Here is a 17,477-nt window from a genome sequence, read left to right as displayed (position 1 = left end):
GGGGTGAGTGTACAGAATCAAGGGGGCAGTGACCCCACTGTTATAGAATAACCTAGACAACCTCAGAATACAGGTGCGTGACCACATTTTTTAGTCACCTGCATTATGAAAAAACAAACAAAGCACAGATCTCAGTAAATAAGGAGTGTGTTGAGCTGAAAGCATTCTCACCTTTCGTTGTGCTGGGGTTTGTTTTTTTCTTGTAAGGAATTATTTACATATGGGAAACTCAAACACACACACACACACACACACACACATTAAAAAGAAACCCTCAGACTCTGCAGCCTGAAGGTGGTGTATTCTGTTTTTACCCCTTGGGGATTCTGTTCCATTGTGGAGGCCAGCCAAGCCTTACAACTCACATCAGTAGCAGAAAGGTGGTTGACACAGCAGATACTTTACTCTGTTTCTCTACAGGAGCAGCGGCTGGTTGAAGACTCCACCAGGGAAGTGAAGAAAGTGCGAAAGGCTCGCAACCGGCGGCTGGAATGGAACATGATGGCATACGATAAGGAATTCCGGCCCGATAACAGGTTCTCACCATCCCCATATCACATGGCCTCATCGGAAGGATCACTGTCCCCAGATAATAGGCAGGTTTTATGTATTACACGCTTCGCTCTATCTTTTTTCTTTCTTTTGCTGTTTTTGGGCTTGATTATTGTTTGACTTATTATTATTTTTCTGGATGCTTTTATTGCTCACAACAGCAAGGGTTCTGATCTGACTAGCTGGAGGTTCAGGGAAATGAGGCCTTTTGAGAAACTCTCCCCCTGCCCCAAATAAAAAAGAAAAACCAATGTTTGTTGCTCTGGGGCTGCTGAATCATTGCATGGGCTTTGCTTCTGCATTCACATGATGCTGAGATGAGAAGTCAGTGTGCTGTTTGGAGCACAAGTTAGGAGTACTTAAACCCCTATAGAAGGCTAATCTCTTAAACTGTGGTGCTAACTTCCTAATCCATGCCTGCTCCATCCTTGCTGCATGTGTGTGTTCCTTTTAGAGTGTGTGTACGTGTGCGTGTGTGAATGTGTGTGTGTGCGTGCACACACACGCACACATACACACACACCATTCCTTGATCCCAGCAGCTAATAGATGTCATCTTAATTTTCCCTTCAGTTTGGCTCCTTCCATCCACCCACCCCATTCAGGAGTACAACCTTTTGGTGTTTTTGTGTGTGACAGATCTTATGCGTCCGATGCAGCTGATCACTCATACCCGGCCAGCCCTAACCATCCTGCCCAGCAGATATTAGCTCCAGCCTCACACCTGTCAGCAGACAACAAAGAGGTCATCCTGGTGGCTAACCAGGCCCAGGAACATGTCTACAGGCCCTCAGCAGCAGGAAGCCGGCAGAACAGTCTCAACCGGGTCCAACAGCCCCATGTACCGCAGCCGTCAGAGACTATGCTAAATGGACCGAGGCCTCAGATAGTCAAGGATTATGGGTATGGATTCCTGCCTGCTTTCCTTCCCCTGTTAGGTGTGGCTTTCTGCTTTCAGAAAGAGAGTTTGGCACTTTCTAAAGCTACCAGGGTATTGATAGTGTAGGAAACTTGTGTAGGAAAGGTGTTGAGAAGCAGAATGCAGTCAGATCCATGGATAGCCAAGGAGCTGGGAAACTTGACCCCAACCCCTTTCTTTGCCATTGATTTATTTTTTATTTTTGGTATGGCCAAGCTCAAGTTTCCACCCTTTGGTTTCCACATTGGAAAGCAGCTGGTCCAGAGATCAGATGATTACAAGGAATACAGCTATATTCGTCAATCCTGGGAAACATGAGGAAAATATAAGTATTCCTCTTTTACTATATTTGTTGGAAGATCACATGGGTTTTCCCCATGGTAGGGCAGGCTTGCATTCTGGAAAACCAGCTGGCAACAATATGGTTGCACAGAGGCTGCTCATTGGTACAGTAATGTGTGAGTGACAATCTAAATCCTACCAGGACTCCCAAGAGAGAACTTGATTGTATATTCATAACTGTTCATCCCTTCATGTAAATGCCAGCCAGCATCCATTTCGCCCAGCCTGGGAAAGTGCTGGCATCTGAAACAGCACTGAATGCTGCTGGCTTTCTCTGGTGGCCACAAGGGCAAGCTGACTTCACTCCGTTAGGCTCAGCAAGAATCCCCTATCATTTCCCTGCATCCTTTACTCACCTAGCTCCTTTTCCCTTGATTAAGTTCTCTCCCAGTTGTTCCTAGTCTTTGTCATTACTCAGTAAATGAATGCTGAAAACTTAGCTTAAGAGCCAAATTCTGCCACTCCCATGCTGCTCTTGACCCCCTTTTGCATGGAGGCCCATGGGCAGAATTTACTCCCTCATTGTTAAGTAAGTTGGCATGTAAATTCTTGCAAATTATTTTTTTCCTCCTTTGGAAGAAGAGGTATCCCCATTGGAAAAATTAAACCATGTGCAAGTCCTTGTAGGATCAATGGCTAAGGGCTGATATGTAATGAGCTTCAAAAGCCAGGCTTGAAAAAAGACCAAGGGGGCTGCATAGAAAATACAGAAATGCAATAGGCTGCCAACTATAGCTGGATGATCTGTAAAATGTGAAATAGCACTTCTAGACAAAGGGCTTATCCATACTTACCTTTTGCCCTGCACTTTACAGCAACAGGTCCTTGCTTCAAAGCTCCATGTCCAAGTGTCCTTTTCCTCTCAGGACTTTCCCCTGCAAAAACCTGTTCTTTAAAGCTGAAGTGCAACAATTCCGGTTTCCCGTGGATTGCTATTTGCTCTGATTCACTGGTAAAGAGTGGGTTTTTGCAGGGAAATCTCCGGGGGTGGGGAAGCGGGGAGTTCTCAGATATGGAGCTTTAAAGTGCAGTCCATGCCTGGAAAGTATGGAGGAAAGGTAAGTGTGAATGAGCCCTATGTGTGCAAACAATGGACTGTCTTTTTCAGGACTATGGACAGCAGACAGCGAGAGAGCAGTTACTTCTCCTATGAGATTTTTGTCTGGAAAGGGGTTTTATTGAATTCCCCAGTCAGTTTTTCACCATTCAGATTGTTGTCCAAACAGACACAATTAGTATTAAACATGTATGCCATCTGAGCATGAGATTTGATAGTAGTGAGTACATTTGGGAAGCTCATCTGAATCACAGGTGGGGAGAGTGCTGTTGCACGCAGATCCTGCTTGCTGTGAGATCTGTGAGATCAATATGGTGGACTAAATGGCCCTTTGGACTGATTCAGCAGGACTTTTCTGGTGTGTGTGTCATTTTTTATTTTTTTAAATCTCCTTAGATGCTCCTGTTAGAAGGTATAGTGGTTAATGATAACCAACATGAAATGGTTTTATGCAACCTAATTATTGCATTAATTGGGAAAGGGCCATGGCTTAGTGGTGCAGCATCTGCTTAGCATGCAGAAGGTCCCCATTTTTGGAGGGGACTGGAAGAGTCCCCTGCCTGAAACCCTGGAAAGCCACTTCCAGGCAGCATACATAACATGCAGTAGCATTTCCCTTTTACCCCTTCTCCAAAAAATTAAGAGGTTTTAGTCTAGTTTACTATGGTCCCTCAGTCTTTACTGGTTAACTGCTTGCCTAGGATAACAAAAGGTTTTTGCACATCTTGGTGGGTCATGAGTTGGGCAAGCTCAGCACAGGAGTTTGTTAGCAACTGGACTTTCTTGCACTAGTACTGGTTGCCATTCTGTATCTGGGTGCCTGCCATGTCTGAGTACTGTGAAAATTCCCATGTATGTGGGACTGTATCTGCTCTAGTTTGCTTACTTGGAGGGAGGAGCTGCCTTTAACCATAGCTCTAGCTCCAAAATTGTGCACAGTTAAGAAGGACTAAACTTAAAATAGCCTAATTCTGTGACTTGAGCTGCTCATTTGTTTTTGTTTCCATTTTATTATACATGCAATAAAGTAAAACAAAATATCCATAAAGAAATAATCAAACAATTACAGCAGGTTGAAACAACATAAGGTTGAGCAGTATCATTAAACTTCTTGTTCCTAAACATTACAAAAAAACACACAAATTCTTCCAAAACCTATTAGAAGACGAAGAAGAAGAAGAGTTTGGATTTGATATCTCACTTTATCACTACCCAAAGGAGTCTCAAAGCGGCTAACATTCTCCTTTCCCTTCCTCCCCCACAACAAACACTCTGTGAGGTGAGTGAGGCTGAGAGACTTCAGAGAAGTGTGACTGGCCCAAGGTCACCCAGCAGCTGCATGTGGAGGAGCGGAGACGCGAACCCAGTTCCCCAGATTACGAGACTACCGCTCTTAACCACTACACCACACTGGTTGATTTATTTAGGTTGATTTATGTGTATTATTTTATAATCAGTTAACTCAATCAACTGTTACTATAGACCAGGGTGTGTTTCCCCCCAAAAACCCTTAACATATATTAGGAGATAAAACCTCCCTCCTCCATTTTTAGCTATTATCTTAGCAGTTATAAGGTTGATCACTATTTTTCGATCATTTCCAAAGATAACACCTTCCAGATAACAAAGTAGAAATATTTTCAGTTCTAACAGTGAACAATATTAGAAACATTAGCCTTTTGAAACAGATTTTCAAAATGTTTGTATCTGAGAGAGTTCCAAAAGATGTGTCTGTAATTCACTTTACTCGATCCACGTAATCTAGCATTTATCTGATGCCAACCTATATATTAAGTTTAACTTGTAGTTTTTGTATGTGTGCCATGTTTGATTGGACCAGAGTCTGTTTCAAATTGTCTCTTTCCCTTTCTCGTTTCAGCCCCCAGCAAGTGCCAATGGCCGAGTACTTTGTGCCACCTGCTCCCCCTCCCCCTCCCCCGGTGATACCCTCCGCTCAAACTGCCTTTGACAGCCCTATCTCTGCCCCTCCCACTATGGCGCCCAGTGCAGCTGCCACTGCTGCTCACTCCTCTTACGCACCTTCCCCTCCACCGGCCCCACCTTGCCCCTACTCTGCTTCTCCCCCTCAGACTGGCCCAATGGGGCCCCCCGTTGCACCTCCGCCCCCTCCCCCTGGACCCCCAACGATTACCACCTCACCAGCTCACTTGGCCTCTCCCCCAGCCATGACGGTTGAACCACGGAAGCCTCAGTTCCCGCTGATACCAATGAGTGATGCCAGGAGCGACCTGCTTGCTGCAATTCGTAGAGGTGAGCACCGGCTTTTTCTGTATGACCATATTCCCTCCCACAAAGAGTCCACATTTTTATTTATTTGTTTGCTTTTGAAGTTCTAAAGGGTAAAAATAAAGTGATTGGAAGCCATTAAACAATGCTCATCCAAACAGCATGTACAGGCATCAGTGCTTCCAATAGTACCTTCCATGGTGCCCATGAAAGGTCTCAGTAAATATCTCATCCAAATCCACCATTTGTGAGAGGCTGGCTGCCCTTCCCCCTCAGTTCCTGTTTGCATTGGCTTGACCTCTCGTTCTCCTTAAACAGGAGACTTATAGAGTGCTTGTCTTTGTGAGTGAGCATGGTGTATGATGACTGATGTAGATGTATTTTATCCCCTTAATGGGATCCAAGCCCACTCCATTTTGTGGTCATGCCTCTTTTTCTGCTGTTTTAGTTGTGGTAGTCATTTTCTTTTATGCCATGCTCTATGGCGGCTATTTTTGTGGCTGGTGCCCACACCACATTTTCAGAATTCCAAAGGTGCCCAATGGTCCCAAAAGGTTGGCTGCCCTTTAACGAATGAAGAATTAATTAGTATCAAACAAATAAAGTGACTGGGAAGGGATGGAGATTTGTTTTGGCCAGGCCTGTACAAATTGATCACTGTCCCACAATTCCATCTACTCCCACCTTTCCATGGCTAGGAGGAGAAGTGAAGCTCCATTTCCCTCTACAATTGGGGAGGAAGCAATGCCCATTGTTTGTGCTGAGCTGTGGAGGGTTCAGTGCAACTGCAGGGGAAATCTCAGTCCAACCTCTGTAGCTCCAAGCTGGAAATGGAAGCTAGAGGTGGGTGTCTAGGTAATCAGGCCCTTTGGCACCAGGTGCCAAGACAAGCCCCAGATTTTCCTCTGCCTTCAGCAAGGAAAAATGGGTGGATAATGCTCAAGCTTCCTAACAGCAAAACAAGCCCAGCTCCAAATTTGGAACTAGAGGTTGGTGGGGATTGCCCCTGCTGTTGTGCTGGGCTTCTCAAGGTGATCTATTCCTGCATTTCAGGGTGTTGGATTTACTGACCCTTTGGGTGCCTTCCAGCTCTACAGATTTGTTTCTAAGCTCAGTGTTGCTGCTGGGACCCCAGTTGGGACTTGGGAAGGGAACAGGGATTGTCTTTCATGGCTTGGAGTCTCAGTGTGAAGTCAGGTCCCAGCAACACACCTGCTCAGAAGCCAGTCCTCCAAAGTATTTCTTCCTTTGCAAATGCAGGGATTCAACTCCGGAAGGTCCAAGAACAATGGGAGCAAGAGGCAAAGAAAGAGCCAGTGGGCAACGACGTGGCGACAATCCTCTCCCGCAGAATCGCCGTCGAGTACAGTGAATCAGATGATGACTCGGAGCTGGACGAGAATGAATGGTCAGATTGAGAAGGGGCAGAGAGCTGCCTTGGGGAGGATTCCCCCAAGTTCTTTTTGCCACCTTTCCACAGCCAGGTGTGTGTATGTGTGTGATCGGGTGCCCCTGCGGGTAAATTCCAGCTGCTGCCAGCAGCTCATGTTCAGTGAGCTTTGCTTTCATGCCATGTTGCACTGTTGAAATTTTTTTAAGGTGGCCTCTTTGTGGGCAAGTGTGCATTAGTGACTTTTGTCTTTTGGAAAAAAAGCATTTGGGGGTGGTAGACCAGCAGTTGACCATTTTTTCCTCCAGGTGTGAGAAATGGAATCTTTGGCTTTGAAAGTCCTGGAAAAGCTACAACAACAACCACAACTCACTCCTGGTTCGGTTGTCATTGTGGTCTATTACAGCTTAAGATATGGTCTCAGAGATAACATGCAGATTGAGGGAGCAGTCAAACACAAGAGACAAAGTTTTAAGCTTATTTAAGCAGATGCACTTTCTATGCTCCTGGGTATGAGTGGGAAGCCTTCTATCTGTGTAGAGTACTGCCGTGTGGTGTCATGGGTTAGAGGAATGTGCTTTTACACGCTTGTAAAATTTCCTCTATGGCTTAACATTTTAGAGGCAAGTTCCAGAGAAGTAGCCATGTTAGTCTATTGTGACAAAAGCAACAGAGTTCTGTGGCACTTTAAATTATCATGATGTCAGCTTTCAGGTGTCAAAGGTCACTTCATCACATGCATGGGTTAAACAAAGTAGGGTTAAAACATAGCAGTAAGGTGTATTTCACTGTGCAGACTGCCAGTCAATACCAGAGCCAATTGAGTGAATATAAGTCATTATAAGAACATAAGAAGAGCCTGCTGGATCAGACCAGTGGCCCATCTGGTACAGCACTCTGATCTCACACTGGCCAATCAGATGCTTATGGGAAGCCCAGAAGCAGGACTTGAGGGCAATAGCACTCTGCCCTCCTGTGATTCCCAGTAATTGGTATTCAGAGTCATTGTGGTATTAATGATATAGGCAGTTTTACTAAATATAAGGCATTGCAGAACCTAGTAAGTGCACCGTGTTAGACAACAACCACTTTATTCTGTCTGTACTAAGGGATAAGAACATGGAAGTGATCATATCATGCATGTGACAAAGTGAACTCTGATCCACTAAAACACCTGTTTAGGCAACCATTCCCCTGAATACAACCTGTGATTTCATTGCTTTAACTGTTCCTTTTAAAAAAAAAAAACAAACCACCCCAACTGTGTTTATTGTTATTCTTTTTAATGGTTTAGTGCTTGGGGCTTGAGCTACAATTATATCTGCACTTTTCTGAAAGCCAGTCCCACTGATTATAGCAGGACTTACTTCAGGGTAAACTCAAATTAGAAAGCACTGCACATGAAGAGTAACTGAAGTTGAATTTATGGCCAGTTCCTTATTAAACACTGTCCCCAAGTTGTGACAAAGTGCTGTTTGCATGTGGCATCACTGTTTGGCCCTTGGCATGGTAAACAGAAACAAACAAAAATGAAAGGTCAAAATGGTAAAATAGCTTGCTTTGCATAATGTATCCACCTTTCCAAAGTCAGTTTTTCTTGGTTGAGAATCACTGCCAAGTGCCTCCATCTTTCCATTCTGAAACCAGAGGGAAATCTCGGTTTTGTCTTGGCTCTGATGCTTGTAACTTCTGTTCCAAGCATTGCTCAAACATCCGTTTCAATACTTCCCCTTCAGCTTGGGGTTGCAGACAAAGGGCTCTCCCCTCCCCAAATCTCAGCTGCAGAGGAGGTTGGGGCCCCTCTTCTCACCCTTGCCAAAGAGTAGCGGAGCAATCACCGTGGAGTTGGTGGTACATAGAATTGCGGACCCTCCTCTGTGATATCAGGATAGAAAATGTGGGGGAAATAAGGTGGTGGGCCAGTCAGGTATGGTGTTGGTTGTGTTTGTAAGCTGTTTGGGATTATTAGCCGTTTTAGAGATAAATAGGTAATAATAGAAAACAATTTCCGTAGAATGGTTGGGGCAGTGGGGTTGGGAAGTTACCACTACAGTGTTCAAAGGTTAGCCCTGTGCATTGTGTGTCTAGCAAACAACTGGGTGCACTTTAGGGATGATACCTTATGTAACAACATCATAATAAGCTAAGCGTTCCCTGTGATTGGTTATTGTTGTACTGTATAGTGGCTTTGATATGAAGCATCTATTAAAAGGGTTAGGTTCATTTCTTCTCCCTCTCACCTATATTATTCTAGAAGAATATATGTTAGCATTTATTTTCAAAGAATATATCTGCATAGTGAAGAGATGTATTTGTTAAGCTTTTATTTTGTGTTGATTAGTTAACGTAGTTGCTAGGTCCTAGGAGCTCTGATTTGGGCAGAGGTGTTGAACAGCTTCCTCTTAAAGATTGATCAGATAGGCAGAGTTCTGAATCAGAATTCAAAGGCTGCATTTAAAGGCTTGCCTTGCTCATACATGTGACAAGAACAGGAAAGGTTATGTGGAATATTTTGTTCCCCCGCTCATTATAACATCTGAGGGTGGCAGGAGGCAGAGAGGACAGATTTCTCTCTCAGCAGAAGGTTGAGCCTGGTCCAGGAAAATCCATATTAAAAGTATTGGGACTAAATTTGGATATACATGTGGTAAAACGATATGGCGGGTAAACTGGTCCCACGTTGTTCAGGGCTCTATATACAAATAGTAACACCTTAAACTAGGCCCCATTAGCAAATTGGCAACCAGAGCAGGTTTCTGAGCACAGGTGCTCTCTGTTAGCAAGGTCTCACTCCTGTCAACAATCTTACTGTAGCATTCTGCACTACCTGCAGCTTCTGGGATCAAGCTGCCTAACTGAACAGTTGATTCCTTGCAAGTGCAGAACTCCCTTGACATTCTTTTTTTCTAAATCGAGGTTCTGAAACATGATGCCACTGAGAGACAAAGTAAACAGCTTTGCCATCACTGTACTCTGCTTGCCTCTTACCTTGTTTTTCAGTGTTAGCCAATGCCCATTGAGACTGGTAGGATGGAAGGCAGGGAGGCCAACTGTAGGTGGAGCTAGAGCTCATGTCAGGCCCAGATTACTAATTCTCTTTCTGACCCCACCTCCCTCCCTGCTGAGCTGTAAGTAAGCAGGGATGCAGGCTGGAAGCACACTGAGGTTGGTGGTGCTCGGCCCCATTCATCCTAACGGACCAGCCTGCACTGATGTTTCTTCTGGCTTATGACCTTCCACCTACTAACATGAGATTCTGTGCACTTCTTCACAGAGAGGACAAAATCAAGTAAAACTAAATAGTCTTTCTCACTCTGCCTTTGTCACCCAACAGGACCAGGCATCCATCTCTGCAAGGTTGGAAGCAATGATTAATTTGCATACTAAAATTTTAGACTGCAATTTGCCCCCACCCAGGTCTTTGTGGTAAGAGGGGGGGAAATAATCAATTGATGGCATCTGGCTATCACAGAATTCAAGCTTCTTGTGGCAGGATTTATGTGTCACTCTTATTTGTCTCTTTTTGGATTAGGCATCAATTAATGCAGCATTATATATAGCAAAGGATGCGGGTGGCGCTGTGGGTAAAACCTCAGTGCCTAGGACTTGCCGATCGCATGGTCGGCGGTTTGAATCCCCACGGCGGGGTGAGCTCCCGTCTTTCGGTCCCAGCTCCTGCCCACCTAGCAGTTCGAAAGCACCCTTAAGTGCAAGTAGATAAATATGTACAGCTTTATAGCGGGAAGGTAAACGGCGTTTCCGTGTGCTGCGCTGGTGCTGGCTCGCCAGAGCAGCTTCGTCACGCTGGCCACGTGACCCGGAAGTGTCTGCGGACAGCGCTGGCTCCCGGCCTCTTAAGTGAGATGAGCGCACAACCCTAGAGTCTGTCAAGACTGGCCCATGCGGGCAGGGGTGCCTTTACCTTTATATATAGCAAACTATACTGGGAACAGTACTACTGAATTAAGCTTCACAGTTTAGAGCAGCTGCTGAAGAATACAATCTGTAAAAAAGGCTTCCTTCTCATTCTGTTTGGGTGCCTCTGCCAAAAGTTAAGCCAGGCAGGGTTATGCAACCCCCAGCATTCAAAAATTCCTTTAAAAAGATAATAAGGCCCATTTCATATTTAAACTGCTCCATCTCAATTGGCAGTCCCTCGTTAATTTATCTATTTATTTCACAAAATTTATACATCACTTGGTTGTTTTGCTTTTTTAAAAACAAACAGCAAGCCATAAAGTGGTTTTCAAGAATAATAAAAACAATGGCATTATTAGTTAAAAACAACTATTTAAACATTCAGAAATAATTAAATTAATAATTAAATCAGCAACATGCTAAAAACCAAATTAAAACCCGTGCCGACATTCTTACCTGTCTGAATAGGCTGGCCTATTCATCATCAGGAATGCAAATTTATAGGACGTAACTTTGCTGTTAGCTTCATGATGGCAGTAATTAATATTCATCTGGCCCCTCCCTGGAGTTCTGTTGCATGCCCCTGAGCATGGCAGGAGTGGCAGCTGCCATCCCCATCACACAGCTCTGTGTGATTGAGGCGCTCACTGATTGTACAGGCATTAAATAACTAAAGAAAGAAAGAAAGAAATAAGGTGGGTGGGTAGGAAGAACTGTATTTAGATTCAGGCATCATCAAACAAGAGATTCTTCTTGTCTTCATCCTCACATTGTGAAGTGGATTTGAAAGTTCACTTTGGGATTGCATATAACCCTGTTTGAATTTCTAAGTAACCAAAGCAGAGTGATTACAACAACCCCAGACATTTTGATACCTGATCGTGAGTGTGTGTGTGTGTGTGTGTGTCTTTCTCTCTCTCTCTCTCTCTCTCTCTCTCTCTCTCCCTCTCCCTCTCCCTCTCCCTCCCCACTCTACAATTCCCTGTTCAGAAGCTGAGTGAATTCACAGTTGAATCTTGCTTCAACACTGGTGTTTACAATATAGTATCCTGCACCGCAGCTGGGGGCTAGAGTAGGCAGAGCAGGTGGTGTGACATACACAACATGAAATTCCCAATAAAGTAGTAAAGGAACTGACCGTTCAAATGTGAAGATTGTAGAGGCAGACTTGGCAAACTCTTCTGTGAACTGCCATGGCATGTAATCTAATGCTTTTGGAAGCATAAAGTGGCTCCAGTCAGGTGTACATTTGCCCAATGGAGAAGGTTATGGTATCTTTCTGGGCAATGCTGTTTACAGAGGCAACTCCATAGGCAGGCTGTTTTATGGCCATAGGGTGGTTCAGAATGGCTTCCTTTTATTTTCTGCTTGTTTTCATATCTAAAAAGCACCCTTTGGCTTTTGCACTATATAGGAATTGTTGCAATAATGTATTGTGTTTGTTGCAGTCATATATTCTGTATGTATGTGTATGTATATAGGATGTTAGGCTGATTTCAATGGTACTATTTTGTCCCTTGCTTTCGCCATCATCACCATCATTTGGCATTTAACATTATGGTGATGTCTCGTGTGATTTGTTCATTCCATTCCATGCACGCATACCCTACCCATTTAGTTTAGAAGGCTCTTAGGCACAATTACCAAAACAGTATTAAAGTGGACCCTCAAGGTCTGAAAAGACATGATAATGCGAGAAAAGATAAACTTGAACTCTTGAGCTCAAGAACAAATTCATGGAGTTACAGTTCTTATGAGGCAGCTATGTAGTTTGGTTTGCGCAGATTTCCATTGTCTGGGTTAGTGAGTGTCAGTTCTGACTATCTTGCCCTTAATCAAGCTTCACTATCTCTGAAACACTTTCTCCCCGCCCCTGCTACTTGCCCCCCCCCCCATCATATCCAGGAGCAGAGCTGGTGACAGTTTCCAGGCCAAAAGGGCCAGGAGTTCTCCTGTCACACAGTTCTTCTCCCAGACAGCTGGCCTGATGGCAGTCAAGATCCTAAGGATGATGTCATACTGCTACATCTGGCATGATGTCATGGGCAGATGTGAATAAAATCATGTAGTTGCCTCGGCCAGTCAGCACCCACCCACACCTTAAGATCTCCCCCAGAGGCAGAATTCTTGCCCTCATTATTCCACCATTTGGTGACACAGAAGAGGGGCTTTTTACTTCTGCCACCAAGATTGTGGGATGTCCTGGGGAACTCTGTTCTGCTTCCTTGCTCCTGATGTTTAGATAGTTGACTAAGGCACTCATCTGTCAGAGCACCTTAGGGCATTCTGATTGTTTTTTGGAGGGTAGCTGAGGGAGGGGATTGATTGCTTGCTTGGCTGTTCATTTACTGTTCTTTCGCTATACCGTAGTGGGCTATATGACTGTTATAATTTTTAATTGTACATTAAGTGCTTAAGCTTTCTTGTAAACCCAGCTATTATATGTGTGCTAATAATTAAAACATCAGCATAAGCTAAGTAGATGGGTGGGAGATCTACACAGAGAAGCCCACCTGCGATGAGAGTGTAGACAAAGAAAATTCTAAGCTGCCTTGCAGACCTAAATAGTAGAAAGTTAGGATATAAATGTGTCAAGCAAGTAAAAAAAAAACTGTCCTTGCTTCCTGATCTGGCTCTTGTGGACATCAGGGCTTAGGATGTGGTTTTCTCTCTGTTGCTCCACTGTACTCCTCCTATCCCACTGAGGTTAAGATTCCTTTGGCCTGTAAGTAAGTAAATAAGGAGACCTCTGAGTAGCAGCAGTTGCTGGGTCGGAAGCAGCTGGGAGAACTGGGGCCAAAGCAATGCAAAATGTTCAGCAATGCAAGTTAACCCTTTTTTGCAGCAACTAGTACAGCTCATCATAACACCCAATCTGCTATTTCGAAACAAACACTGAAATTGGAGAATATTCAATACAGCTTGACCTGAATGTGTGAGAATGCTGTTTAACAGCCATTACAGAGCTGACCCTGTCGATGTGTGTGATAAGCTTGTGCTGGCCTAGCTGCTACCAGTTGGCCAAGTCATGTGAATTTAGCCCCCAAAGGGCAAGAGAAGGGCTCTGTCCTTAGAGAAACTTGCAGTTTGAAGCAAAGATTTCAGAACCTGCACTGCACTTTAGAAGGTGTTGTCCTCTGATTTACATGCTGTGTGTGTCCCCCCCCTCTCTTTTTCTTTCTTTTTGTTGGCATTTGTCTGTTTTGGGAGACAATGGAAGAATGCACCTTCTTGGGTAAAAGTCTTTGTTATCCTGTCACTGTGAATAAATGATCAGTAGTTCTGGACTAAACTCAAGGCAGAAATGATGGTACATGGTGAGAGAAACTGCTTAAAAAAGGGAGGTTGTATCTGGGTTTTATTTTGCAATTGTAAAATGATGTAGTTGAGACCAAGTGGAAGACTTGAGGAGGGGGCAGAGGTAGTTAGTTATCCTGATAGGTTTCTCATTCCCAAGAGCAGGCTTGGAAAGAGCCGATGACCCACCGGATGCTGTTGGGCTACAACTCCCATCAGCCCCAGCCACTATGAACAGGGATGATGGAAGATGTAGCCAAGCAACATCTGGAGAACCACAGGTTCCCCACCCCACCCCCTAAACCTTCTCCACCTTCAGCCCCATGATGAAGTTTCATGATTATAACACAGTTCCTAAAAGGAAAGGAAATATTTAAGTCCACGAGGCAGTTTGGTTTAAATGCAGTTGTTTATAGTCACGGAGAACGGGTGTATCTCAGTATCCCTATAATAGGAGACTGGGTTTTGGACTTCATGGGAATGCGAGATGTTGCTCCAACCATCTCTGCTCTAAGTAGGGATGCTACCAAATTCACTGTCTTCCAGCTTATTGTGTTCAGTGAGTAGTCTTGCTGGCAGTTGCCTTCTTTTGGGAGATGCTGTCCCCTTGCTTTGTTGTAGAGCATGAGCCATTAATGCCATGTGCCAGTTCCTTGCTACCTGAGCCACTGGCTGGAAGAGAGAAGTGCAAGCAATTCAGGCCAGTGTGTTGATGTCCAGAATCCCTCTGGTCCCTGGGAATGGGGACTGGAGGAATTAAAAAGGTGGGGACTTGCCATGCACACAATTATACCTGCCAATATGTATGTATGTATGTATGTATGTATGTGCGTGCTAATGGAAGCCAAGATTTTTCAGCCCTTTGGAAAGAAATGGATGACCTGTGTCACTATGCCCCTGACAGCAAATAGTTTTAAAGTTCCTCTTGAGAAGGATCTGACAGTGTATCAGTGCCTTGAGAAACATGGCAACAGCAAGACTGGCACTGTGGGCTCAGCTGTGCAGTTGCTGAATCCCAGCAGGATTGGCCATGCTTTCAGAGGAAGCAAGATCTCAAAGTCCCACCAAGCCTTAAGTCATTGTTCTCCTTCACTGCATGCTCTTAGAGTGCCATGCTTGCCTCCCATTCCCCCCCTGAGCTTTCCTAAGCTTCTGTTGTGATGCTGACACACCAACATAGGTGAGTAGAGAAGATCTCTGGGTAATACACTCTGAATGTGAACACTCTATATCAAGTGTGTAACCAACATGGTTCTCTTCAGTTGCTGTGCACTCCATCAGCCCTGCTGGTCGGGGATGATGGTAATTGTAGACCACAACATCTGGAGGGTACCATTTTGGTTGTCTCTGCTGTGCATCCTAGCCAGTACAGCCACACCACCTGGCGATGCCTCAGGGAAGCTCATAGGCAACAACCTTCCCCAATCTTATGTTCCTAGCAGCTGGTATCCAGAGGTATACTGCCTCTAAAAATGAAAGTTCACTCTAGCTTTCATGGCTAATTGCTGTTGAGACCTATCCTCCACTTGGGTTCCTGAAGGGACACCCACCAACCAGTGCAAGTGATCTTCAGAGTTTTGTTGCTCTCTCTTCTGCTCATATAATACTTTATACTATTTCTTTTTTGGAAATGAGTGTTTATACACACACACACACACACACACACACACACACACACACACACACACGTACGTTTGATTTCTGTTCAGCCAGAGAAACATGAAGTTTGTACATGCTTCAAGGTATTGATAATTTGATTCATGTGCATTATTATAGAGCTGGCAAAGCAGCAGCACTAATGAGAAGCTTTTCACAGTCTAATGGGGTGTTCTAAACATGTGCATTTAGTCAGTAGATCAGTATATGTTTGCTACTAGTATCTATCTGCCGTACAGTTTGCTGTTTGTAAAGCAAGGGTTCCCGATGTTGTAGGTTCTGCTTGTGTCAGTGCTGACAAAATCAGGACCAAAGTTTATGGTTGCAAAATGGAACTTTATTATTTTCCTGCCTGTAGAGGGGAAAAAACACAATCTGTGCAAGATACTGTGGGATGGGTGGGGGGAACTGCTAGTAATGCTTCATTGGACTTTTTATTTTTTCAAGAAATGTTGTACAACATAATCTGAAGCTGTTGACACTTTATGCATGTTAGTAATAGAAATAAATAAAGCTTTTAAGACGATTTGTCTGTGTGGCCACTGCTTTTTCTTCTCTCTGCTCCCCCTTTTGATATTTCCATTACTTTTAAACAGTGGGCAAAACCTTGTCCAGCCTTCCTCCAAACATTTTGGGCTGCAGCTTCCATCAAATCCAGCCAGCACAGTTGTTCTGGCCAGGGCTGGTGGTAGTTCAAACATCTGGAGGGAACCTGGTAGGGGGATGATTTTGTGAGCTCATGCATGAGAGCTCTGATAACTTAATAACAATTAATCACTGGTATATTACTACCCTTTTAATTTCTCTCTCTCTCTCTCTCTCTCTCTCTCTCTCTCTCTCTCACACACACACACACACACACACACACACACACACACCCCAGCTGATGCTATTTACATTTATCTAAATCTGCCAGTTAAAATGCAAAGGTGGTCCCATTGAAATCATGGACATCGAATTTGAGATGATTAGAAAAGTGCAGATTCCAGAAGCCACAAAAATCTGACCAGGATCCAGTACTTTGACAGAGTCACTTGATTTCAACAGAAGGGAGTAAGGAAGTACTTTTATGTTCCCATTGGAATTAGTAAAGTAAAGGTAAAGGGACCCTTGACCGTTAGGTCCAGTCGTGACCGACTCTGGGGTTGCGGCGCTCATCTTGCTTTATTGGCCGAGGGAGCCGGCGTACAGCTTCTGGGTCATGTGGCCAGCATGACTAAGCCGCTTCTGGCGAACGAGAGCAATGCACAGAAACACCTTTTACCTTCCCGCTGGAGCGGTACCTATTTATCCACTTGCACTTTGACGTGCTTTCAGACTGCTAGGTTGGCAGGAGCAGGGACTGAGCAATGGGAGCTCACTCTATCACGGGGATTCGAACCGCCGACCTTCTGATCGGCAAGTCCTAGGCTCTGTGCTTTAACCCACAGCGCCACCCACGTCCCTATTGGAATCAGTAGGGCTTAATTATTTTTTTAAGTTTGGACAGATTGCACCCCAGCTCATATTGTGAGGAACTCCAGTGGCCTGCAATTCAACCCACTGTGCAAATTGTGGCACTCTTCTGACAAAACTGGAGACATGCCACATCCTTATACCTACAAAGCTAGATGGGCCATTCATTGGCATGATCCAGCAAGCTCTTCTTATATTCTTAACCTATAGGGCTCATTGGCAAATCAACAGATTGAAAACTAACAAATCAGTGGGCCCAGATGTCATGCACCTGACAGTTTTTCATTCATAAGTGAAATTGCTAATCTAACAACAACAACAACAAGGTAACCTATCATTGGCCTCGGATTACCATCCTTCTGCTCCCACCCCACATCAAATGCTACTGACTTCAAGTTCATAAATTACTGTTGTTGCAGAGTCCTGTCTTTTTGCCATGTGCTCTGTTGTGGCCAAGCCATGGGGCCTATGGTTTGAGTCTCACTTGTCACCAAGCCCATGGCCTAAAATGACTAAAAAGCTCTGGGGCCATGGAAAATAATCTGCCCACCAAAAATGCCCTGGGATCAGCAGGGGCTGAAGGCTACCTACCTAATCCATACAAGAGAATGGCTGCCATTTCTCTCCTCTGGAGAAAATAAGGC

General features: G+C 44.5%; 1 protein-coding gene across 7 annotated transcripts in view; it reads left to right on the top strand.

Moving 5' to 3' along the window:
• Nucleotides 1-15,902, top strand: part of LOC310698232 (actin-binding protein WASF3-like) — a 79,374-nt gene extending 63,472 nt beyond the window's left edge. For 4 of the 7 annotated variants that reach the window (XM_083485217.1, XM_083485220.1, XM_083485219.1 and 1 more), the window contains 4 exons: nucleotides 421-596; nucleotides 1,192-1,455; nucleotides 4,750-5,141; nucleotides 6,378-15,902. In XM_083485217.1, the coding sequence (XP_083341343.1) occupies nucleotides 421-596; nucleotides 1,192-1,455; nucleotides 4,750-5,141; nucleotides 6,378-6,535 (990 nt within the window). In that variant the 3' untranslated portion in view covers nucleotides 6,536-15,902. The remainder of the gene's footprint in view (nucleotides 1-420; nucleotides 597-1,191; nucleotides 1,456-4,749; nucleotides 5,142-6,377) is intronic. The other 3 variants (XM_083485218.1, XM_083485222.1, XM_083485223.1) reach the window with 3 other exon arrangements.
• The last annotated feature ends 1,575 nt before the right edge of the window (nucleotides 15,903-17,477 follow it).

The sequence above is a fragment of the Podarcis liolepis genome (assembly GCF_965112155.1).
Source record: "Podarcis liolepis genome assembly, chromosome: Z".
NCBI lineage: Eukaryota > Metazoa > Chordata > Lepidosauria > Squamata > Lacertidae > Podarcis > Podarcis liolepis.
This window is presented reverse-complemented; position numbering and strand designations above follow the sequence as displayed.